Genomic DNA, 26,261 nt, shown 5'->3' on the forward strand with positions numbered 1-26,261 from the left:
TTTCAGATATGACGAGGTATGTGTAGATAAACCTGAAAGCTTAATCAGGGATAAACTGGGATTCGAACCCAGGATCATGGATTTCTTGCACGTCTTAGAGACGAAATCAGTTTGCTGCAGTCCTGAAGCTTATATGAACCTTTTTCGCAGAGGAAATAACTCTGAGACACGTTAATGTGACGTTCACTATTTAAAAATTGAAATTTCAACTCACAGTTCTGACAGTGAAGTGCGCATTAATCTGCCAAGTGTATAAGTATCGGTCCTGTCTGTCTGAACCATGACTCAAACAGCCTGGCATATGTTAAGAAGGACATAGTTCGTGTAAGTTCGCTGTTTTTCGTGAAACAAGATATGCCGCACTCCATGATTCCAGCGATATGCCGTGACCTGTAGATGATTGTGTCACGACCAGACAATCCGGTGATCGATCCAGGAAGTCGTGAACTGATGCCACACAGGTCACCTACCAACACACGGGGTCGTGACCTATCCTAACGTACCCGTGAAGATCCGGGTTAGAACTGATCTTCAGTAACCCATACTTGTCGTAAGAGGCGACGAACGGGATCGGGTGGTCAGATTCACTGACTTGGTTGACATATTATTGTACCCCAATTACGTAGATCGATGCTCATGCTGTTCATCCAGACTCGATTATTTACAGATTGCCATACCCCAATATTGTAAAACTCACTCACTCACTCCTATTCTAACTCGGATGGGAATTCCCGTAGGGCCGTATTCTATACATTATATCTTAGAACTATAAACTATCCATACTGATGGCCAAAGGTTAAACTTTCGGACTAACGGGATCGGGTGGTCAGACTCGCTGACTTGGTTGACATACGTTATCGTATCCCAATTGCGTCGACCGATGCTGTTGCTGTTGATCACTGGATTGTCTGGTCCAGACTCTATTATCTACAGACTGCCGCCATAAGCTGGAGTATTGCTGAGTGCGGCGTAAAACTAAACTCACTCATTTTCGCAAAATGGGAACTCTCGACCGCGTGTAAAGAAAGTCTGAAGTTGCAGGAGTAGAGGTAGAGCGCCTCTGTGAGCGCCTGTAAAATCTTGTTTTGGAGCACAGGATCTTCAGTCTGCTCGATGGAGTCAAATTGAGGTAAAACTCGTTAAGGAATACAAGATCTGCTGACGTTTGTGCAGTGAACCATCAACTTTTTTCACCTTGTGGTTCGCCTGTCTGCTACTTATCATCACACGATGGACTGGTTCAGTGTGGTGTTTAACATCTAGCATAATTTACTCGTCTCTAGCATGTGTTTCTTCTCTTCAAAAGCGATTACATGCCGAGATGTAGCTGATAGCGCGAGATTGTGTGAGGATGCTATTTCTCCACGTACCGCACCATAGCGATATGTCGAGCAACTTGGCGCATGCATAACTTAAGACAGTATGCAAGCTAGACGGACTTAGTGCCCCCTAACGGTATCTCCGGTCAAGGCCAAGTCGGAGTAGTGCCCCCTAACGGTATCTCCGGTCAAGGCCAAGTCGGACTAAGTCGGAAGTTGTGCCCCTAAGTAGTGCCCCCTAACGGTATCTCTCCACGTCAAGGCCAAGTCGGAAGTAGTGCCCCTAACGGTATCTCCGGTCAAGGCCAAGTCGGAAGTAGTGCCCCTAACGGTATCTCCGTAGTCTAAGGCCAAGGTCAGGAGCCAAGTCGGAAGTAGTGCCCTCTAACGGTATCTCCGGTCAAGGCCAAGTCGGACGTAGTGCCCTAACTAACGGTATCTCCGGTCAAGGCTAAAGTCGGACGTCCCGTAGTGCCCGGGTCTAACGGTATCTCGGGTCAAGGCCAAGTCGGGTAAGTAGAGGTCAAGGCCCTCTAACGGTATCTCCGGTCAAGGCCAAGTCGGACGTAGTGCCCCTAACGGTACGGTCAAGGAAGTCGGAAGGTCTAAGGTATCTCCGGTCAAGTCGGACAGTATCTCGGGTCAAGGCCAAGAGCCCTCTAACGGTATCTCCGGTCAAGGCAAGTCGGAAGTCGCCCTCTAAGTCAAGGCCAAGTGCCCTCTAACGGTATCTCCGGTCAAGGCCAAGTCGGACGTAGTGCCCTCTAACGGTATCTCGGGTCAAGGCCAAGTCGGAAGTAGTGGCCCCTAACGGTATCTCCGGTCAAGGCCAAGTCGGAAGTAGTGCCCTCAACGGTATCTCCGGTCAAGGCCAAGTCTCGTAGGAGGCCAAGTAGTAGCCCTCTAACGGTATCTCCGGGTCAAGGCCAAGTCGGGTCAAGGCCAAGGCCGGAAGTAGTGCCCCTAACGGTATCTCCCGCCAAGGCCAAGTCAAGGCTAACGGTATCTCTCCTGTCAAGGCCAAGTCGGAAGTAGAGCCCCTAACGGTATCTCCGGGTCAAGGCCAAGTCGGAAGTAGTGGCCCCTAACGGTATCTCCAGGTCAAGGCCCCTAACGGTATCTCTCGGGTCAAGGCCAAGTCGGAGGTAGTGCCCTCTAACGGTCGGAAGTAGTGCCCCTAACGGTATCTCTGGTCAAGGCCAATTCGGAAGTAGAGCCCCCTAACGGTATCTCCCGTCAAGGCCAAGTCGGAAGTAGAGCCCTCCAACGGTATCTCCCGTCAAGGCCAAGTCGGACGAAGTGCCCCCTAACGGTATCTCCGGTCAAGGCCAAGTCGGAAGTAGAGGCCCCTAACGGTATCTCCCGTCAAGGCCAAGTTGGAAGTAGTGCCCTCTAACGTTATCTCCGGTCAAGGTCAAGTTGGAAGTAGAGTCCCCGAACGGTATCTCCGGTCATGGAGTAGTAGGAAATAGTGAACTTAGAATTCTTTACAGCTCACAAGCAGTTAAGTTGCCTTCGAAATGTATTAATCCATCCATAGTTTCACTGAGTAAATAAAAAACTTAAGCAAACCCGGTCAGGACCTTTTTCTGATAATTATCTTTACAAATCTTGCAACTGTACAAGCACCGAATATCAATCCGTTCCCTCGGCACCTGATTGACTCATGTCACGTCAATATCCCTGTAACAGTACACCTGATTGACTGATGTCACGTCAATATCCCTGTAACAGTACACCAAAACTAGTACTGATTTAAAACAGCAATACGTCCTCACCCTTTTTTCTTTCCTGACTGGAATAAATTTAATAATATATCGACCAATATATTTACAAAAATCGACGATGAATTAGCTGTACCTCGTTAGAGTAAATGGGGTTTACTCGGAGAGACACTTCGCCATTCATCACAGAGAGTCAGATCCAGGACAACCTCGGAGGTTGAAGTTCAGCATCACCTACATGTTCTCTGCCCACTTCACTCTTCATGCTGTAATTTTATTACTGGAGGATGGCTCCGCACTATCGTAACCAAGGCGATTTGGTTCAGTATTGTCAGGACGAGATCTCGTTAAATCTCGTTAGTTCTCGTTAGACGTACGTATTTGTCCAATTATGCCTGTTTTAGTCAATCACGAGTCCTGAAATGCTGCCAATATCGGGTGTCAGGAAAAGTGTCTCGCACGAGCGGAACAAGGAAGAAATATAATGATTTTCTAACTGGTACTGACACTTCTTCATGTCCGCTGTCCATCTTTGTTCTTCAAATATTCTTCATTATGTCTTCTATTCACCGCCGGTTAAAATCCTCATTTCCACCGGGTTTTTTTTTAATTCTGATTTGCCACGTGGCCCAAATACTGGTGAGAATGAATGTTAAAAATGATTTTCGTCTCTTAAGCCGGCCAACTATGGTACGACTGAAAGTTGATTATGGGGGCGTTGTAGGCGAGATGGCTAAGGCGCCAGGCTAGTGATCCAGCGAGCTTGAGGTGACAGGATCGAGCCCACCTGTGACAGGTGTAAAAAACCTTGGAGTCAACTTTGCGTGCAGACTCTCTCAGTGTTGTCACAACCCCTACTGTACAGTACACAACCCCTTGCACTTAAAAGAACCCACGAATCCGTTGGTATATGACCAGATGGTGGCCACATAAATACTTGCAAACACCTAGTTGCGGGTACAGCAACGTGCAGTAAACTTGGACAAAATACTGTGACTACGTGTCCCAGTCCACCCAGCAGTGAATGGGTACCTCGTAAGGATGAGAAAGCCACAATAACTCGATGCGCCTAGTGGCTGCAAGAGTTGTATGCTCCCTAGGGAATTGAGATTGATAATACATTGTGCCGTTTGAGACTGACATCCAATGATCGAGGGAAAAACAAAGCGGTGATCTGGATATTGGCGCTATATAAATATATATAAATAAATAAATAATACATAAATATATTAATACTGTTTGAAGGAGCGTCAAAACCCAATCGGTCACTCACTAATTCCTCAGTATTGGTTACTATTATCATGATGTTGTCAGTACAATACTAATCTTCTGTATCAGTAACCGCTCAGTAACCGCCCGACGTCATTGCTCTCCATGTCGCGTTGGATGCTCAACTTCTAATGAATTGACCCTCAAGGAATAATTTAATGGCACACCAAAACTCAAAAAGAACCAAAAGCTGTTGTGTCTTCAGAGAAGCAAACATGACAACAACAAAAGATTACTCATTTTGCAGTGCTGATAACTTTGGTCGTTTTCAATGCACACAGTCCTCAAGAAATCACATAAGGATCAGTAGCGGAGCACTATGTCAATGTCTGGTGGAACCTCCGCCAGCTGCATTCTCATCCCTGATCCTTCTCCGCATTGACTGACTGTATCAGACGTTGACTTTGACCTTGAGGGATCGCGTACCTTCAATGATGGAAAGCTTGTACTGTACATCACGTACATAATGACTTTGTACAGGAGGACATGCAGGTGCACGATGTAGCAAATAGCCTTGTGTTGAAAGGATGGTCAGCAAAGCGTGGTACAACAACCTGTCTGTGGTGTCACTAATGTGCCGTTATCCACTCAGATTTTGTCTGATCGTCACATGGTCAAGGAACAGCCATGTGAGAGGCACCCCTATACAACAAATGAACATCAAACGGTACTTGTGCCAAGATATCACGTTGCGCATATAAGGGACTTCTGCGGCGCAAAACACGAACTCAGCTATGAACAAAAGATGTCGACTTTCGGCCGACTATAGACTCTTCCCTCTGACGTGTAATACCGGTGACGTCGAGCTTGACACAAATCTAATCGTGCTGCTTTGTGCACTGGCGATAACAAGGACTTCTATTGGTCGTTTTGCTCTATACCCTGCCGATCTTGTGCGATTTCGGACCTTTCTGTCCGACAAACGACGATGTCGAAGCTATTCTGCTTTCATCCCGCCACTTGAGATGAACGGATGAAGGAGTTATCACTCATGGTCGATCTGAAACGTTGGCGGTCATTAACGTCATAAGTTTGCTGATGTTTTCTGGCCAGTGGGCTGATAGTCGATGGTGTCGAATAAACAACAGCACGAATGTCGAATAAACAACAGCACGCTTACAAAGCTCCCACACTTTACTTGCCGGAACGTACTGTCTGTCCATGCGCAGATACATTTCTGATGCTATTTAATAGCCGGAGAATACAACATAAACCGCACCACAGTCTAGGTAAACCGTCTACTAGGTGTTGTTAGACTCAGCATAGCAGTGTAACAAATAATACTGAGCCTAAGTTTACTAAGACTGACCACACCATACCGGACAATAAGGAGAAACACTACAGATGGATGACAAGCAACACCTCTTGCAATAGCCCTCAATGACACCCCAGCATAACTTCAACGTACCATCTTTGGGCAGTTGATTGATTTTCCAAAATATCGATCTGTAAGACCAGTTTACTGAAACTTGAAACTTGATATTTGCTAAATGACGGGTTCGCCCATTGCACGTGATGCTCGCCTTTGATCGTAGCACATGAACATGTAATATCAAAGTATGGTGCCCATGCATGTGGTCAAAATAATCGCTTCAAACAAACATAATTATGGGAATATGCAAATTATAGTTGTTTACTATTTTCTATGCCTAAATTAAGACGTATACGCAAACAATTAAGTCGCGACAACAATAACCTTTTCTAATAGGAGGCACATTTCTTAGAGTTATTAGATATTTATCTCCAAACGTATTAGACTAGTCTGGTAACAGTCCCTGAACCATTGTTTTCCCTTGCTCTCAGCCCTATCTGACATGTACAAGCCGTACATGGGGCAAGTCTTGATTTTTCTCGCTATCTCCCATCCTACAGGGTCTCTTATTCAATGGAGCTATTTGCTACCATCAAAATTATATATTTTCAGAGACTACGCGTCAGTTTAACTTTAAACTGGTTGTACCATGAGAGAAGAGGTATTCTTGATAATTCCCGTCGGTATCAGACTCAAACTTGCCTTTGAAAGATGCTTGAACAGGTGGTTCAAGATACTTAATGTGATGCCAGTGATGCAATGTGTCAATTATTAATTCTAAACCAAGGTCGACGCTGCCTCAGCTGAGTGAGTGGTACTACCGGTTGTTGTCGTTGTCGTTCTTGTTTAACGCCGCAATATTTCAGCTATATGGCAGCGGTCAGTAAATAATCGAGTCTGGACCAGGCAATCCAGTGATCAACAGCATGAGCATCGATCCACGCAATTGGGATACGATAACGTATGTCAACCAAGTCAGCGAGCCTAACCACCCAATCCCGTTAGTCGCCTCTTACGACAAGCATGGGTCACTGAATACATATTGTACCCCGGACCTGCACGGGCACGTACTGCCGGTAATAGCCAGGACGTCATTCAGGTGTGCGGGGAGGTGTTTACTCCGCGGAATGTTTACACGAATTGAACCACCAACAGACAGTAAGCGGAGCAGTTATTTCATTTGATCTACTTCCTGGTGTGCAAGGAACATAACGCCAGTGACGTCATTCACAACGCACAACGACGAACGGTTCTGGCCGAACATGAGACTACTCCCGCTGTAATATCACCAACTTTGGGTCCACTTCACATGAGCTCTCGTGTTGTAAGCTTGACATGACTGTGTGTATGGAGAACTGGAGATCAGTATGTATCATTCCGTTAGTTATTTTGAAACAGAAAATCCCGAGATATATACTTAAAGTTTCCGATTCCACAGCTTAAGACAAGTCTTCATTTTGTTCTGGTAGAACCGATGGTGACAGCTGTGAGCGAGTTGGATGCTACACTTACCTAGCAATTATGATACAACAGTATCGTATACACACCAAGACTGGCTTCTACCCTTGTTAAGAATCAAACCCGGGCCATCTAAATATTTACATAAGACGCTAACGCTTCCCCAGCGTAAACAGGGGTTATATGAAACTTGATGCACTGATGTAAAAGCGTGTGCGTGTGCGTGCGTCTGCTTGTACTAGTCCTTTAATGTCGACTATATCATTAGATACTAGAGATCCCAGATACCATGCCGCAGTTAAACACGCACCCCTGCATAATCCGATATAAAGACTCCAAACATGTTCCCCAATCATATCGAGGGCCAGGCACGGTAACAACATATACCAGACGCGGCCGGGAATCAAACCCTTCCACTCTAGGACTGTCGCACTGTCCACAGGACCACAGTGGTGGTCGGGCACTATCTAGAGTACGTGACAGTTGTAAAGATATCAGGCTTCTAAAATGACGCATCACTATTTCAGTACAATAATCGTGATTCTAGTGCACTCATTGGGTTTAATTATTGGCAATATTACCTAGGGTGTCTTTAACCCAACTATATATAGTGCAAACAGAACTGCACCTTATGTTCGTTTGTTCTATTCGGAGTAGGGGCGGAGGTGTAGCCATGTGCTTAAAGCGTTCGCATGTCAGGCCGAAAAACCGGGTTCGATTCCCCACATGAGTACAATGTGTGAAGCCTATTCTGGTATCCCCAGCCGTGATACTGCTGGAATATTGCTAAAAGCGGGGTCAGACTAAGGGACCGTTCATAATTTATGGCTTAGGGTTGGGAGTCGGGGGGTTTTGGTGGGGGGTGATGAGTTTTATGGAGAAGTATATGTACAATGTGAATGACCCCCCTAAAATTTATGTACAAAATAAGTGACCCCCCTGCATGTCATGTACAAAAATCAATGACCCCTCTCCCCTTCCCATAATTTCTAAGCATATTTTTAAACATATTTTTGTGTACAAAATTGCTGACCCCCTTTATTTAGTACGTGTGTACAAAATTGTTGACCCCCCTTGCTCCCCAAAACAAAATGGGGGAACCCCCTTGAAATAATCATATCTTCTCTTCTCTCTTTCTCCCCCCCCAAAAAAAAAAAATAAATAAATAAAATAAATAAATAAAAAAAAATAAAAAAATGAAAAAAAGCCATAAAGTATGAACGGTCCCTAAACTCACTTGCTCACTATTCAGATTATTTTGAATGACACAGAAATTGCGAAGGGAGACTATTAATACTTTCTTGCCATTCGTGGCCAGCTCGTGTCATTCCGTGTCGGTCCGATGTCTTCTTGTGTTTACGGAAAGTCGCGAGTGGTGTCGAAAGGCGTTATCCGAGTCTTCGCACCTGAACGTAAACTCACTACTATACTCTGATTGTCTTCTTGCAAGATGACATACTACGGATATCAAATATTGTGTATGGCGAAAACTATATACACAGTTCGAAAGGCGATTTAGAAATTCGTTATACACAGCGAGTCTCACTTTTCTTTATTATAGCAATTCAAATGTCAGTCTTGAAATATGCTTCAGAACGAGAATCGTCAGCTCTGATCTCATACATCAGACCACGCGGTAGGACGGTTAGCTACACTGCGCATGCGTCACTTGGTGATGTAAAAGCCTGGTCGTGTTATACGAGAGTTCCCCGTGATCATCTGAGCTGAGCTTTGAATGAAATTACAGCAGCCCCAGCCGCCACAAGATGTAACGGTTGCCACGATTGTTGCATTTGGCTTGACAACGTCTGTCATCATTCGGCACACCTCGACACTTTCCGGAATGCGGAATACCTCGATGTGTTCGGATAGCCAAGTCGATGCATGGATGATGTAAGTGTGTGATGGTAAAGCTGTAGCAGGGGAGTCTCCACAAGCGTTAAATTTGGAATTGAGCTGTAAAATACCACAAAAACTCCCGCGGATAATGAGGACAATGGAGTCACTTAGTACTTATGCTCTTAAAGGAATAGGGCATATTTGGATGGTTGTCATGCAGTGATAGTAATGAAAACTGATGGTGATGTGAGCACATGCATATGCGTAAGTATGCATGCCTCCATGCAAGTTCGCGTGTATATTGCATCGGGTTGTTAAATGTCAAGCAGTTTTCTGCGATCCTGTAATTTGTACTTCAGTTAATTCACCACTGCACCAGTTTCTGCTCATGATCACCATATTCTCACGCACATCTCAACAGACACCAAGATTTAGTCATAGTAATAAAACTAGGCTATATTTAAATATCCTTAATTTCAGGATTGAGGCAATCTAGACTTGCGAATCTCGCTAGACATGAGTTGTATCTCGTTTGTAACTTTATCCCTGGATTTTGGGGACACACTCGTCTAATAATAAGTTGATAGATGGGTGAATGAGTAACGTTTTACGCTGCTTTTGTCAATAATAACCCATAGGCGTATAATGCACCCGAGAGGGAATGTCAAACAACTGTCAATAATAACCCACAGGCGTATAATGCACCCGAGAGGGAATGTCAAACAACTGTCAATAATAACCCATAGGCGTATAATGCACCCACGAGGGAATGTCAAACAACTGTCAATAATAACCCATAGGCGTATAATGCACCCGAGAGGGAATGTCAAACAACTGTCAATAATAACCCATAGGCGTATAATGCACCCACGAGGGAATGTCAAACAACTGTCAATAATAACCCATAGGCGTATAATGCACCCGAGAGGGAATGTCAAACAACTGTCAATAATAACCCATAGGCGTATAATGCACCCAAGAGGGAATGTCAAACAACTGTCATCGCTGTGAAAGAGTGTATTAAATAAATAGGTTATCAACCTATTTGAACGAACGTTTCTATTCGAATGGGTTAACAAACCAAAATTGTTCATTGTTCACCCCAGAACCCTCTTTATGTTATACATGATGTACGTGATGGTGTGAACCCGGGCCTAGTTTCAAACCCTGTGTGAGGTTTTGCTTTGCACATATATAGAGACTTCATCAACTCGAGTTCAGGTTTCTTGATATATCGTTGATCTAACTGCATGGAGAATCTTTCAAGAATGTCACTGAGCGATACTCAAAGTCAGTGAAGTGAGTGAGTTTAGTTTCACGCCGCTTTTAGCAGATTTCCATCAATATCACGGCGGGGGACACCAGAAATAGGCTTCGCACATTGTACATGTGGGGAATCGAACCTCAAAGACTGGAAAACCTAAAATAACAAGACACCTAGATGCATGGCAGTTGAATTTCCTTTCTGCATACAACCCGTCTGTTATGATTACCAGTTAGGACTTAAGAGTAGAAAAAACAAATAACGCTTTGTATAAAACGATAGTATAAAGCGTCCGTTTGATATTAAGCAGCGATGACAGCCTTCAAATGGATTATGACCAAATATCTGCGCGCTGCTTGTCACGAAGGGAGGACAGTTCGTAGTGTGTATTTGATGCCCCCAATACTTCGAGTCAACCAGAAGTCACTTTGTTTGCTTGCAGTACGTATCTACGTGAGCTGACGCCAGTTCCCTGCTCCCAGGGTATTCCAAGTTTAAACAGTTACGAGGAGATTAGGTCTTTCTGTAGTCTGTCGTAGAGACCCTGAAACAATTATATCCAAGAAGGCCGATGCAAGTCTGGAATATGTAACAAGTCAAGATTTTCCACAGTTTTAGGAAAATGAATAAATTAAGTCTCTGGTCTCCTTTTCATTATATACCCATGCCAATAATGGTTGTCACCCCACTCCCCACCCCAACCCCACACACACCTCACACCCCCAACCCACAACCCCTCTCCAATTAAAAAAATTGAAGGGGGTGACAACCATTATTAGCATGAGTATATTTTATGATTATAATTTAGGAACCGTTTTTTCTGTAAAATATATTGATATCAGAGACTAGATGTTAGTCTAATCTTTCAATTGTGGCAGAAAAGATAATGACGGGATGCAGCATCAAGCTTGTAGGCATCATTTAGGCAAACATTTTCCACTTAGTCAATTTGAAACTCTTCGTAAAAGATATACACTGAGACACTCACATCACTGTGGCGCTGAACTCCTGCCTATATCACAGTGTTCACTCACTCACTGTGGCGCTCAACTCCTGCCTATATCACAGTGTTCACTCACTCACTGTGGCGCTCAACTCCTGCCTATATCACAGTGTTCACTCACTCACTGTGGCGCTCAACTCCTGCCTATATCACTGTGTTCACTCACTCACTGTGGCGCTCAACTCCTGCCTATATCACAGTGTTCACTCACTCACTGTGGCGCTCAACTCCTGCCTATATCACAGTGTTCACTCACTCACTGTGGCGCTCAACTCCTGCCTATATCACAGTGTTCACTCACTCACTTGTGGCGCTGAACTCCTGCCTATATCACAGTGTTCACTCACTCACTTGTGGCGCTGAACTCCTGCCTATATCACATTGTTCACTCACTCACTTGTGGCGCTCAACTCCTGCCTATATCACAGTGTTCACTCACTCACTGTGGCGCTCAACTCCTGCCTATATCACAGTGTTCACTCACTCACTGTGGCGCTCAACTCCTGCCTATATCACAGTGTTCACTCACATCACCGTGGCGCTGAACTCCTGCCTATATCACAGTGTTCACTCACTCACTTGTGGCGCTGAACTCCTGCCGATATCACAGTGTTCACTCACATCACTGTGGCGCTGAACTCCTGCCTATATCACAGTGTTCACTCACATCACCGTGGCGCTGAACTCCTGCCTATATCACAGTGTTCACTCACTCACTTGTGGCGCTGAACTCCTGCCGATATCACAGTGTTCACTCACTCACTTGTGGCGCTGAACTCCTGCCGATATCACAGTGTTCACTCACTCACTTGTGGCGCTGAACTCCTGCCTATATCACAGTGTTCACTCACTCACTTGTGGCGCTGAACTCCTGCCTATATCACAGTGTTCACTCACTCACTTGTGGCGCTGAACTCCTGCCGATATCACAGTGTTCACTCACTCACTTGTGGCGCTGAACTCCTGCCTATATCACAGTGTTCACTCACTCACTTGTGGCGCTGAACTCCTGCCTATATCACAGTGTTCACTCACTCACTGTGGCGCTGAACTCCTGCCTATATCACAGTGTTCACTCACTCACTTGTGGCGCTGAACTCCTGCCGATATCACAGTGTTCACTCACTCACTTGTGGCGCTGAACTCCTGCCTATATCACAGTGTTCACTCACTCACTTGTGGCGCTCAACTCCTGCCTATATCACAGTGTTCACTCACATCACCGTGGCGCTGAACTCCTGCCTATATCACAGTGTTCACTCACTCACTTGTGGCGCTGAACTCCTGCCGATATCACAGTGTTCACTCACTCACTTGTGGCGCTGAACTCCTGCCTATATCACAGTGTTCACTCACTCACTTGTGGCGCTGAACTCCTGCCTATATCACAGTGTTCACTCACTCACTGTGGCGCTGAACTCCTGCCTATATCACAGTGTTCACTCACTCACTGTGGCGCTCAACTCCTGCCTATATCACAGTGTTCACTCACTCACTGTGCCGCTCAACTCCTGCCTATATCACAGTGTTCACTCACTCACTGTGGCGCTGAACTCCTGCCTATATCACAGTGTTCACTCACTCACTGTGGCGCTCAACTCCTGCCTATATCACAGTGTTCACTCACTCACTGTGGCGCTCAACTCCTGCCTATATCACTGTGTTCACTCACTCACTGTGGCGCTCAACTCCTGCCTATATCACAGTGTTCACTCACCTCACTGTGGCGCTCAACTCCTGCCTATATCACAGTGTTCACTCACTCACTGTGGCGCTCAACTCCTGCCTATATCACAGTGTTCACTCACTCACTGTGGCGCTCAACTCCTGCCTATATCACAGTGTTCACTCACTCACTGTGGCGCTCAACTCCTGCCTATATCACAGTGTTCACTCACTCACTGTGGCGCTCAACTCCTGCCTATATCACAGTGTTCACTCACTCACTGTGGCGCTCAACTCCTGCCTATATCACAGTGTTCACTCACTCACTGTGGCGCTCAACTCCTGCCTATATCACAGTATTCACTCACTCACTGTGGCGCTCAACTCCTGCCTATATCACAGTGTTCACTCACTCACTGTGGCGCTCAACTCCTGCCTATATCACAGTGTTCACTCACTCACCGTGGCGCTCAACTCCCTGCCTATATCACAGTGTTCACTCACTCACTGTGGCGCTGAACTCCTGCCTATATCACAGTGTTCACTCACTCACTGTGGCGCTCAACTCCTGCCTATATCACAGTGTTCACTCACTCACTGTGGCGCTCAACTCCTGCCTATATCACAGTGTTCACTCACTCACTGTGGCGCTCAACTCCTGCCTATATCACAGTGTTCACTCACTCACTGTGGCGCTCAACCTCCTGCCTATATCACAGTGTTCACTCACTCACTGTGGCGCTCAACTCCTGCCTATATCACAGTATTCACTCACTCACTGTGGCGCTCAACTCCTGCCTATATCACAGTGTTCACTCACTCACTGTGGCGCTCAACTCCTGCCTATATCACAGTGTTCACTCACTCACTGTGGCGCTCAACTCCTGCCTATATCACAGTGTTCACTCACTCACTGTGGCGCTCAACTCCTGCCTATATCACAGTGTTCACTCACTCACTGTGGCGCTCAACTCCTGCCTATATCACAGTGTTCACTCACTCACTGTCCTTTACTCACTCGCTGTTTTACATTCTTAAAGTTCTGTAATTTTATGATTCAATTTCTGTGTTGTACGTACATATAATGACTTTTATTAAAGACAGTACACCGGGTAACCCAATCCTGAAAGGTTCCAACAAGACACGGCCCAGATATGTTCAGTGGGATGAAACGATTAAATGAAAGTGCTATATCTGCATTTTTCCTAAATTTGGAAGATTCCCAAAACTATACAGCCCTGTAATATAAAACCATTGTTGAGCGGTGCCCGATTCAGCGGAGGGGAAAGATAGAGGGAGATGGGTCTCGGGGGGTGATGAAGAGAGACATTAGACAGTATGCCAGCACTGATAGTACACAGTTAATATCCGGGATGTGTTTCACTAGCTCCAGCGTCTGTGATGCCTGTAACATCGTCAGCAGCAGTTTCCTCGTGGGAGCCGACGGCGTGGCCGTCTATATGTCGACTCTGTTAAACAATATATGACGGCAGCCCTGTGGGGTTTCACAAGTGTCTTTAATGGACGTGACGCACACTCTGACAGAGAGGCGGGAAGGGGGGGAAATGTTATCGGTTCAAATGTCATGTGTATTCGTTATCACGTTTATAGGAGCGCAATGTATACAGACATCAGTATATGACAGTCACTACGATCCCAACATCTAGCTATTTCACGACGCCACTATATCACGATGTCACGATGTGACTATATCACGACGTCACTATGTGACGATGTCACTATGTTACGACGTCACGTCACGACGTCACTGTCACTATGTCACGATGTCACAACATCACTATAACGATGTCACTCTGACACCATGTCACGATGTCACGACGTGAAGATGTCACTCTGACACCATGTCACTATGTCACGACGTCACGATGTCAAACGTGTGCTTGAAGCTGAATCGTGAGTTATTGTATTTCGTAATATACAATATTATAGACTGGTGATGAGGTAAATACCTGCTTTTCGTCTTCGTTCTCGGTCAATATTGCTTTTCGCGGGTCCATAAATACAATATTGCTTTTTTGCGGGCCCATAAAAACAATATTGGTTTTCGCGGGTCCATAAAAACAGGTATTGACCGAATTCATCAGTCCATAATTGTTTTATTATGTAATTACCGAAAAAAAGCTTCTAAAAATCCAAACATGTCCATTTAGACAAGAAAAGTAATTTTATTTTCCCTACAAACCAATAATGTTATGTCAAGAATATTGTGACATGTAAACAAAAGAATGACGTCATAGCTTGACGCCCTTATCTATTTTTATGTAACTCAAATCACTATGACTTTTGGTCGGACCTGGGTTGGAGTCAATATGCTTATCTGTCGACGGTCACTTGACCGCCTCTAGACCAATCAGGTAGCCGGAAAAATAAACTCTGTCAAAAAAGAAACGCAACCCCTGTATTTTAGAGATTTTGATCTGAAGTTTTAGGACGACACGGCATTTTTATTATTTAAGACAGAAGTCTGAAATTTGGCAGAATAATAACCCAGATGGGCATGTTTAAAATTGTCATTTCAAAGGCATCTCACAGACACCGGTTTGTCACCAGGGGGGCGTCTTTCTCAGTATCTCATATGAGCACCACGCGCTGCAATCACTGCACGGCATCTCCTTGGACAAGAACGGATAAGACGCCGGATTCTTTCCTGGGGAATGGCTCTCCACTCCTCCTGCAGTGCAACGGCGAGCTGTTGCAGCGTCTGTGGCGGCGGCTGACGTTGACGTACGCGTCGATCCAGAGTATCCCACAGGTGTTCAATAGGGTTGAGGTCTGGTGATTTAGAGGGTCATGGCAAGACATTGACGTTGGAATTCTGCAGAAAGTTCATTGTTGCACGTGCAGTATGAGGCCGGGCGTTGTCCCGTTGAAAAATCTGTGTCTGTTGGTCAATAATCGGGAGAAGGTGAAGCTCTAACACGTGGTTGATGTAACGTTGGGCTGTCAGGTTCCCTGGAACGATCACCAAGTCAGATTTCTGGTTGTATGAGATGGTTCCCCAAACCATGACGCTTTCTCCGCCAAATCTGTCCACCTGTCGGACGCAGATGGGCGCTAAACGTTTATGACGTCTCCTATACAGACGCTGTCTTCCGTCGTGACGTTGCAAAAGAAAACGTGATTCATCAGAAAACCAGATTCGCCTCCAGTTTTGTAAAGTCCGTATCCTTACGTTGTTGCACACCACCTGAGTCGTCGGCGTCGATGTAGGGGGCGTAGTACAGGTCCAACAACTGGTCTACAGGCACGTAAACCCGCTTCTTTCAGACGGTTCCTAATCGTTTGAGCTGACACTCTCCTCAAACCTGGTATTTGTGTGGCAGTCACGGTTGGTAGGGCATGCCGATTACGCAGGTGATGGACCCGGATGTACCGATCTTGAAGGGGGGTCGTGATTCTTGGCCTTCCACTTCTCGGGCGATCGTTGGTCAAATTGAAGTTGTTGTAGCGGCTCCAAAGTCGGGATATCGTTGTTTTGTGAACATTTAGGTGCCGTGCAACAGTTCCAAAACTTTCTCCGGCTTGAACACGACCAATGGCGATATTTCGGTCGGCAGCACTCAATCGTGGCATTTTTAACACAGCTTTTCGGCGACAAATGAATGAATATAATACGAAAGCACATGGGCTTTTATACACCCCTACATTAACTGCCATTTTCATGATTTGCATGTGTTTTTTTTGTGCGAAGTCACCATGAGGGTCATTTCATGCGTTGTGACGGAATAAGCAATAAAATACACTTATGCGTACAAATGCAGTTGTTTGGATGGTAATCTTCATTAATTACGTGTATCATTTCAATACATTCGAATAAAATTTAGTTTGGAAGCAATAACTTCATTCAAACGAATTTTTCATATCTGAGGACAGGGGTTGCGTTTCTTTTTTGACAGAGTTTATGTTTACATAAGATGAACTTTGTCAACCATTCGGATATCGAAAGTGCAAATGACAAACAGGTGTTCGCGTATCTCAGCACAACTATCTTTATACCGGGCAGTATCGGTTTAGATGTTCTGTCACCGGGTGGTCGCATGTATCTGTAATATGTCATGTATGTCGATGACACCGGTTGTTATCATTTACAGGATTTTATCCCATGCGTGACCGTACTTACAAACCGAAACATGAGTCTCATTAGCCTATTCAGACAATGACCTACTTTTCAGCCGATCCGAATTTTCTCGTGTGAAAGTGAAAATAGACATCACAAACAACTATGGTTACACTGAATTCCAATTCCTTGTTTCAAATTAAGAAAATGCTATTTACAAATGAATTTTTAATTTTCAACTTTAATAACATCGTATATCTATATTTTATGGCGAGGTATAGGCAGCATGATTTAACGAAGACGTCACAGACTGCCTCTGTTTGATGAGGTCGTACAATGGTTCACAATGCATGTGGTTCACTGGTTACACCTGTTATGTGTTTTGTGCGCGTATTCAGTGTATTTCTGTAACGGACAATGCGATTGATATAATATCAGTTCCGTACCAGACCGCCAAAATTGTCTAGCGGCAGAGCCTCGTTTTGAGATTTCCACGATTTCCAGAATTCCGTTTGCCAGAGCTCGCTGTACGACAGAGCACGCTGCACGACGTGTTTATAAGGATTAGAAGGAGCGTAGTGTTGCAATATACAAGTCCTTAGATGTATTAAATAATACTGATTAACATTTATGAATCCATTTAAATGAATTGGTCTCAAAATTCTGGACTGGTTATTGTACTAAGTTGCGCAATAGGACGGAACCCAGTCAACAGAAAACGAGACCGTTGTATAATCAATGTTTTGACTTGAACATGGCATCACCATAATGTCCGTCAGTGATATCAGTCTGGGCCTAGATTTTCGAAGGTCTCTTAGAGCTACAAAAGTCGTAAGTTAATGTTAATGTATGGCACTTACGACTATCTTAGCTCTAAGAGAGCTTCGAAAATCTAGGCCAAGCTGCATAACATGTTAATGTCCGTCAATGATATCATTCTGTGTAATCTGTTAATGTCCGTCAAGGATATCATTATGTATAACCTGTTGATATCCGTCAACGATATCATTCTGCATAACCTGTTAATGGCCGTCAATGATATTCTGTGTAATCTGTTAATGTCCGTCAAGGATATCATTATGTATAACCTGTTGATATCCGTCAATGATATCATTCTGTATAACCTGTTTATGTCCGCCAGTCTGCAGGATATAAATCTGAAATACAAAAGAAAATACTATTAAAGCTTGCAACCAGCGATGATATCTCATAAAATAGTTCAACGACTTCTTCCTGTTTTCAACACTCTTGCATCTGGCGTTCATTGTGATTCAACACGCTGTTGGAATATTGGATATTTTCATTCAAACTTATCCTGGTTTATCGCTTATCTGGGGCAGCCTGGTTTTACAGTTCCTGGTGATAAATCAGTTCCCACTCGCTCCTTGTTTCGCGATTCCTGCCCTCCACCAGTCAGTCGTGTTGACAGTCGGTACACCACGCCGTGTACATCCTCCTCATCAGTGACGTGTCTGTGTAAATACGTCCATTAACATCATTCCTTGTGAAAGAAACACCGTGGTTCTGTGGCGTTCCGCTTGTTTACCGACCTGCTGCTCTTGTTTAAACCATAAACATTTACCAGTGTTTATTACAGCCTCGTCGTGGGCTGCTGCTGGGTCACGTGACCACGCTGGTGTAAACACACATGTACAGATAAATAGATATACGATCATAAACATATTGGTTTCCATGGAAACAAAGGTCACGGTGGATTTCAGGAGTCTATTCCCAAGACAGTTGGCGTTTGCTCGGATATCGTCTGCTCGCATAGTCAGGTGTATGACGTGTTCGGTGCACGTGGACTAGTTGCAGACGATATGTTGGGAATTATTACGTCACTGCCGTGGAATGGGTCTGTCTGACGTCGAAGAAAGCGCCACGGTGAGAACACCGGCACAAACATGTTTTGAAAGAGCGCTAGACATTTGCAGCGTATGATTCATGGTATGATTCTGTTCTGATAGATTCACGCATTAACTGTTGCTCTAAATGCGAATTTCACCGAATAAAAACTGTATATGGCCACTAGGTCTGAAGAAGCAGAATTACAATGCATATTTGTTGTTGAGCGCCACACTCAGTCATATCATAGGTGAAGGAGTCGCTGACGGCACAGATATGTACCCCAGGTACATTTCTGTATACAGTACCCTAAACGGGTAATGAGCCCATATTCATCAACCCAAACCCGAAACCGTATATAGTTCAACTGGTTGCGAGAGGCGTTGTGCACCGCGAGATATCCGTTATTGTGTATGGTCGTTTCTTATACAACGAAATCAAATGCACCTCATACGACAGTATGTAAGTTCCGATCAAGCAAACGACACAGTGCGAAATGGACTCGTCGTAGGGTACGTTTCTGTATTCCGATTTTGGCCAGGGTACGTTTCTGTATATAGAGACGTACCTGGGCTACACATCTGCAGTACCCGTGCCGACAACGACCCCTTCAGCATTATTATATGTATATTGCGGTGGCCTTACGTAAATGAGTCTTGGACCAGACTGGCCAGTGGTTGATATAATGAACAACGATCCACTGTAGTCACGATGACACAAAGTATAACCACCTCACTTAGCCGGACCACTCGATCCACGACCAGCATAATCTGGAGTAATCTTACCCGTAACCCCCAAAGTCCCTTACGTCTGTACACGCAGTTCACGATGTAACCCAAAGATGTGCCTTTCTGTTCTTTTGTTAGGGTAGCCTAGTGGTTAAAGCGTCCGCTCGTTACGCGGAAGGCCCGGGTTCGATTTCCCAAATGGGTGCAATGTGTGAAACCCATTCGTGGTGTCCCACGCCGTGATATTGCTGGAATATTGCTAAAAGCGACGTAAAAACCTCACTCACTCCCAAATATCCGAAAACTCTTACACCAGTCCACAAAAGTTTCAGTTTTGTAAACATGAAGAAATTCTCCGAGCTCTTCTATTGGACATTAAAATCCTTTTTAATAAAATATATCATACGAAAAAGTTATTTTAGTGACGCACCGTATGCTCATATAAAAGTCATCGTATGTAACCTGGTCATGTTAGTACAAGCTGTCCACGATTCGCACTGTACTGATATCTAAATTACATAATGACATAGTTAGTGAGCTTGTCCGCCAACAGCCGCTGTCGCTGTCTCATCAGTCGCGGATTACACTGAATACTGCACTAGTTTTCACGCTGTGACATCAATCATATACAAGTCACCAATTAACACACTCAAGACTCTATTTTTGACACTTCAGCCCCCAACCACCAACCGTACAGTCGGAAACAGTCTTAGGTACACTAACCGCATACACTGCGGTATATATAGAACTGGCACCAAAAAACCTGCTCACGAGTGTTTATAGAATTTGGAAAGACATATTGTCACTGGCTACGATCTTTCTCTCCGCCGTAATGGCGGGGTATTTGCGGATAAGTGTTGGTGGCCACAGTTGTCACAGTGCCTCCCGGTATGGTTGATTCCGTCCTTGGCGTCCCCGCGGGAGCGTTTGGGGGATTTTCTCGACAGCCGTCTCCGAAAAAGGTATCTAAACTTTGCGAGTAACGCTTAACTTTGTTCCCTGTGATGTGGCGAGCTGAACCGCCTGCAGCACGGAATGTGTTTCGTTGGGCATAGCACAATGAGTTGTGTAACTGTTATGTGTGTTTGGTTACGTGTTTTGTCCATGTTGTTGCCTTTGTGTTGTTGTAGGAATGTGGGGGCTCTGGTCTGTACATATTCCTGCCTGAAAGCATTATCATCTTTTAAATAAGATCAAGGACGCGAACAGTGGGAGCTCTTAGTTATCCCGCGGTTTCGCGTAGTATACTCTTGCTTCGTTTATGTGCATCGAGGAAGCGAGCTGAGCTAATTTCCACCCAAGTTTATGAATACCTTAACTCCATTGCTAAGCCCCGTTATATCCACATATTCATATTGTCATATAAGAAAACAACTGCGCATGAAGAAAATCTGATGGCCTTGGTACGATATTGGCCGTTGGAACACTGGAAATGATCAGTTTGATTGGCATTTTAGAAGTTGATGAATAACAAGAAAGGCAAGATATTTTTATCGATGGCAAATTCTTTGTTCTTTCGTGATGCTTATAATAATAGATGTCATCCTTTAAAGTATCCTGGCGTTATTACCACTGGAAATGTCAGAGTTCAAAGTTATGAAAATCTTTGTAATTATGGTATAATCGTGACCCAAGAGGACTTCACTAACCGGATGTTAGACTAATGCTTAGTCTCTGAATATATATAATGTTGATATTAACAAACAAGCCCATTTATATTCAAAAGGAGCCCTAGGGAGTCCAGAGATTCAGAGAAATCTAGACTTGCTTTATTTAGGCCGTTAGCACTGCAGAGAGGGCTAGGCAGTTGGGAAAATAATGTGGTTCAGGGACTGTGAGACAGACTAACCGGATGTATGTACAGTCTTGAATAGACGTTATAGATGAGGTCCACTTCGATCAGAGCAATGATGTGTACCACATGTGTGTCACTTGGGACCCGACACCCAACATGACAACCTCTGCGAGTGTGTGTGAGTGAGAGAGAGAGAGAGAGAGAGAGAGAGAGAGAGAGAGAGAGAGAGAGAGAGAGAGAGAGAGAGAGAGAGAGAGAGTGAATATGTATGTGCGTGAATGTGTGTGTGTGCGCGTGTGTGTGTGACAGAGAGAAGATATTGTATGTTCGAGAAAGAATACTGTATCTGAAGGAAAATATTATTTATGTTTGAGAGAGCATGATGTGTGTTTGGCAAATAATAAAGTATGTGAGAGAGAACAAACAAATCAGGCCCATATGCAAGAAATGGTCACTGACGCTGATACAAAAAATAGATCAATCTTTTTTATGAATGTACTTAGACACCCTTCCATACTGGCCAACTGCATGTGGTATATTTGTATAACCGATGACTATTTCAGCATATATTAACATCGTTGTATACCTGGGCAGCAGCTGTTTGTAACCTATCTTCTTTGTAACCTATGTTCACTAGATGCAGGTCAAATCCTATATAATTATTCTGTGGTATCAGTGTGGGTGTACAGGAATGTTTGACGATGAGTCAGGCAGTAGACATAATGACTTCACACAAGTGAGGTCCGAACTGAGGTTCTCGCTTGTCTCATCGAGATAACCAGGAGGAGTGGCCCCTCTGTGTGATGCAGTATCATGGACAATGTGTTGCAGTTACTTGTAAGGACGTCGTTACTACTGGTGGTCCTTTGTAAACCAGGCTGTTTGGTGGAGAGCATAATGGGTGTGAAATGACGTGTGTGAGAGACAATATGGTGAGAGAGAACCTGATGTGTGTGTGTGTGGCAGAGAGAGAGAGAGACAGAGAGAGAGAGACACACAGAGAGAGGAGAGAGACAATCTGGTGAGAGAGAACCTTATATGTGTTTGTGTGTGAGGAGAGAGAGAGAGAGAGAGAGAGACAGAGAGAGAGAGAAGAGAACCTGATGTGTGTGTGTGTGGCAGAGAGAGAGAGAGAGAGGGAGAGAGAGACGGAGAGAGAGAGGGAGAGAGACAGTGAGAGAGAGAGACGGAGAGAGAAAGGGAGAGAGAGGGAGAGAGACAGTCAGAGAGAGGGAGAAAGCGAGACAGTGAGAGAGAGGGAGAGAGACAGAGAGAAAGATACACAGAGAGAGACATGGTTGGAGAGAGAATAGTGTTAGATGGAACATGGTGTGTGAAAGAGAACATACTGTGTATCAGGGAGATCCCAATCAATATTTAAATGAAACCGAAATATAATCATAAACATTTATAAATACGTCAAATTGTATAGATTTTCAAGTATGTGTTTCCATGACAACAGTAGGAACATATTAGTGAGCTAGAATATTGCTCGACATGAAGACAAAGGTTACTTTCAGAGAAATGAAGCCATCCCTCTTGTAACGCAGTCCTGTTGAGAGAGTTTTGTCGGCCTCAGTCTGTGGAAATAGGAAACAGGTGAACAGTGTGGACAGGTCAGAGGAAAGAAATTAACTAATTAACCAATAAGTAAAGTGATAAAAATAAGGAATGTTACAAGAACAAAAGGTAATGCTACAAGAACAAAAATTAATGTTACAAGAACACAAATGTAATGTTACAAGAACACAAATGTAATGTTACAAGAACACAAAGGTAATGTTACAAGAACAAAAAGGTAATGTTACAAGAAGAAAAAGGTAATGTTACTAGAACACAAAGGTAATGTTACAAGAACACAAAGGTAATGTTACAAGAACAAAAAGGTAATGCTACAAGAACAAAAATTAATGTTACAAGAAGAAAAAGGTAATGGTTCAAGAACAAAAATTAATGTTACAAGAAGAAAAAGGTAATGTTACAAGAAGAAAAAATAATGTTACAAGAACAAAAAGGTAATGTTACAAGAACAAAAAGGTAATGTTACAAGAACACAAAGGTAAACACAAAGGTAATGTTACAAGAACAAAAAGGTAATGTTACAAGAACACAAATGTAATGTTACTAGAAGAAAAAGGTAATGATACAAGAACAAAAGGTAATGTTACAAGAACACAAAGGTAATGTTACAAGAACAAAAAGGTAATGTTACAAGAACACAAAGTAATGTTACAAGAACACAAATGTAATGTTACAAGAACACAAAGGTAATGTTACAAGAACAAAAAGGTAATGTTACAAGAAGAAAAAGGTAATGTTACTAGAACACAAAGGTAATGTTACAAGAACACAAAGGCAATGTTACAAGAACACAAAGGTAATGTTACAAGAACAAAAAGGTAATGCTACAAGAACAAAAATTAATGTTACAAGAAGAAAAAGGTAATGGTTCAAGAACAAAAATTAATGTTACAAGAGAGAAAAAGGTAATGTTACAAGAAGAAAAAATAATGTTACAAGAACAAAAAGGTAATGTTACAAGAACAAAAATGTAATGTTACAAGAACACAAAGGTAAACACAAAGGTAAGTGTTACAAGAACAAAAGGTAATGTTACAAGAACAAAAGGTAATGTTACAAGAACACAAAGTTACAAGAACACAAATGTAATGTTACAAGACACAAAGGTAATGTTACAAGAACAAGGTAAAGAAAAAGGTAATGTTACTAGAACACAAAAGGTAATGTTACAAGAACACAAAGGCAATGTTACAAGAACACAAAGGTAATGTTACAAGAACAAAAAGGTAATGCTACAAGAACAAAAATTAATGTTACAAGAAGAAAAAGGTAATGGTTCAAGAACAAAAATTAATGTTATAAGAAGAAAAAGGTAATGTTACAAGAAGAAAAAATAATGTTACAAGAACAAAAAGGTAATGTTACAAGAACAAAAAGGTAATGTTACAAGAACACAAAGGTAAACACAAAGGTAATGTTACAAGAACAAAAAGGTAATGTTACAAGAACACAAAGGTAATGTTACAAGAACACAAATGTAATGTTACTAGAAGAAAAAGGTAATGATACAAGAACATAAAGTAATGTTACAAGAACACAAATGTAATGTTACAAGAACACAAAGGTAATGTTACAAGAACAAAAAGGTAATGTTACAAGAACACAAAGTAATGTTACAAGAACACAAATGTAATGTTACAAGAACACAAAGGTAATGTTACAAGAAGAAAAAGGTAATGTTACAAGAAGAAAAAGGTAATGTTATTAGAACACAAAGGTAATGTTACAAGAACACAAAGGCAATGTTACAAGAAAAAAAGGTAATGTTACAAGAAGAAAAAGGTAATGTTACAAGAACACAAAGGTGACGTTACAAGAACACAAATGTAATGTAACTAGAAGAAAAAGGTAATGATACAAGAACACAAAGTAATGTTACAAGAACACAAATGTAATGTAACTAGAAGAAAAAGGTAATGATACAAGAACACAAAGTAATGATACAAGAACAAAAAGGTAAACTGATATAATGAAACTTATAGGCAATTTATGAGAACTTATAGTAATGTCATAGAGTAAACCATTTCAATAAGTTTCTGTAAAACTTCATATATTCAAACAACATAATTGTTTCCATATATATCCAAAGTGCACCGAAATTCTATCCCCTTTGTCTGTTTAATGTATTCAGCAATCATTCGGTGTAACCCTTTTATCACAAACCCCCCTCAGGGCAGGACCCTTAATTCTTAATGCTATCAGTAAATGTCAATTAACATCTCCCCACGTCGGCGGATCTTACGTATGTACCTGTGCACAGGTCAGTGACCTTGCACAACGTGGCGTAATGTCCCTATGCATAAAACCGGACTCACATGGTCAGTCAGCGAGACCAAGCAGGGAGACCAGTCAGAGACGAGGCGACGAGATGGGCCCAGACCATCCAACGAAGCGGACGGACTGTGCGGCTAGTCGGGACGTCGGCCAAGGCCGTCGCCTCACCAACGACTACGTCGACGATGAAGAATCGCCGTCCGACTTCTGAATGTGTGTAAGTGACAGAGCGGGTCTCCACATCGGGAACATTGGCAAATCGGTCCCGATGTGCGTTCTGTCACGTGATTTCCACCTTATGTACCATTTCTACCATTATTCCCCAACCATAATAAACATGGCTGCTGCCGTCTTCAACTATACTGCTGACTTTTGTCTTCCGCCTCTTGAACTACTATCCGAGAGTACCATAAAGAACGCTCTTGGACAGTAATGTTAAAAGAACAATAAGTAATGTTCTATGAAAAAGGACTATCATTATGAGAATAATGCATAGTGATGTGAAACAATAAGAAATGTTGTTAGAATATTAAGTAATGTTGGAAGAGCAAATATTTGAAACTGTGAGAAAATAAATACGGTTACAAGAACAAATACGTAATATGACAACCACAACAACAACAGCAACTTCTGTATTGATAACTGCAGGAGTATTAGTATGAGAATAAGGAGTAATGACGTATTAACAATGAGAAATGTTGTTAGAATATTAAGTAATGTAGGAAGAGCAAATATTTGAAACTATAAAACAATACATACCGATACAAGAACAAATACGTAATATGACAACGACAACTTACGTGATTGCAGCTGTAAGTAATATGATAAGAACAATACGTAATACGTATAAACGTGTATCTTTAGTCCAACAAAGGTCCTGCTGTTTTGTGCTTGACATTGTATCGTTGTCTAATTAGTATAGCATTCTAATTAAGATAATTAGCATTTTCACTGACGCCAACATAGGCTGATTTCAGTATTTTCTGCCGGGTACGAGACGGAAGATGAGGGACGTGTTTATTCAGGCCGTGTTGTGAACTGTCTGACAAACGGCACGTGTAACAAACAGGACGTGTAATAAACGGCACGTGTAACAAACAGGACGTG

At 43.2% G+C, this 26,261-nt stretch overlaps 1 protein-coding gene across 2 annotated transcripts in view; it reads left to right on the forward strand.

Annotated features, from left to right (window-relative positions):
- Positions 1-26,261, forward strand: part of LOC124263481 (potassium voltage-gated channel protein Shaw-like) — an 84,226-nt gene that overhangs the window by 13,988 nt on the left and 43,977 nt on the right. Inside the window, exon 1 of one of the 2 annotated variants that reach the window (XM_046698131.1) lies at positions 20,288-20,466. The exons of the other annotated variant lie outside the window; for it this stretch is intronic. Within the exon in view, the coding sequence (XP_046554087.1) occupies positions 20,395-20,466 (72 nt within the window). The 5' untranslated portion in view covers positions 20,288-20,394. Of the gene's footprint in view, positions 1-20,287; positions 20,467-26,261 lie in introns of those variants that run through there. 2 annotated transcript variants of the gene reach the window in all.

This window comes from Haliotis rubra, unplaced genomic scaffold (assembly GCF_003918875.1).
Source record: "Haliotis rubra isolate DU_JTF1 unplaced genomic scaffold, ASM391887v1 Scf885, whole genome shotgun sequence".
NCBI classification, from domain to species: domain Eukaryota; kingdom Metazoa; phylum Mollusca; class Gastropoda; order Lepetellida; family Haliotidae; genus Haliotis; species Haliotis rubra.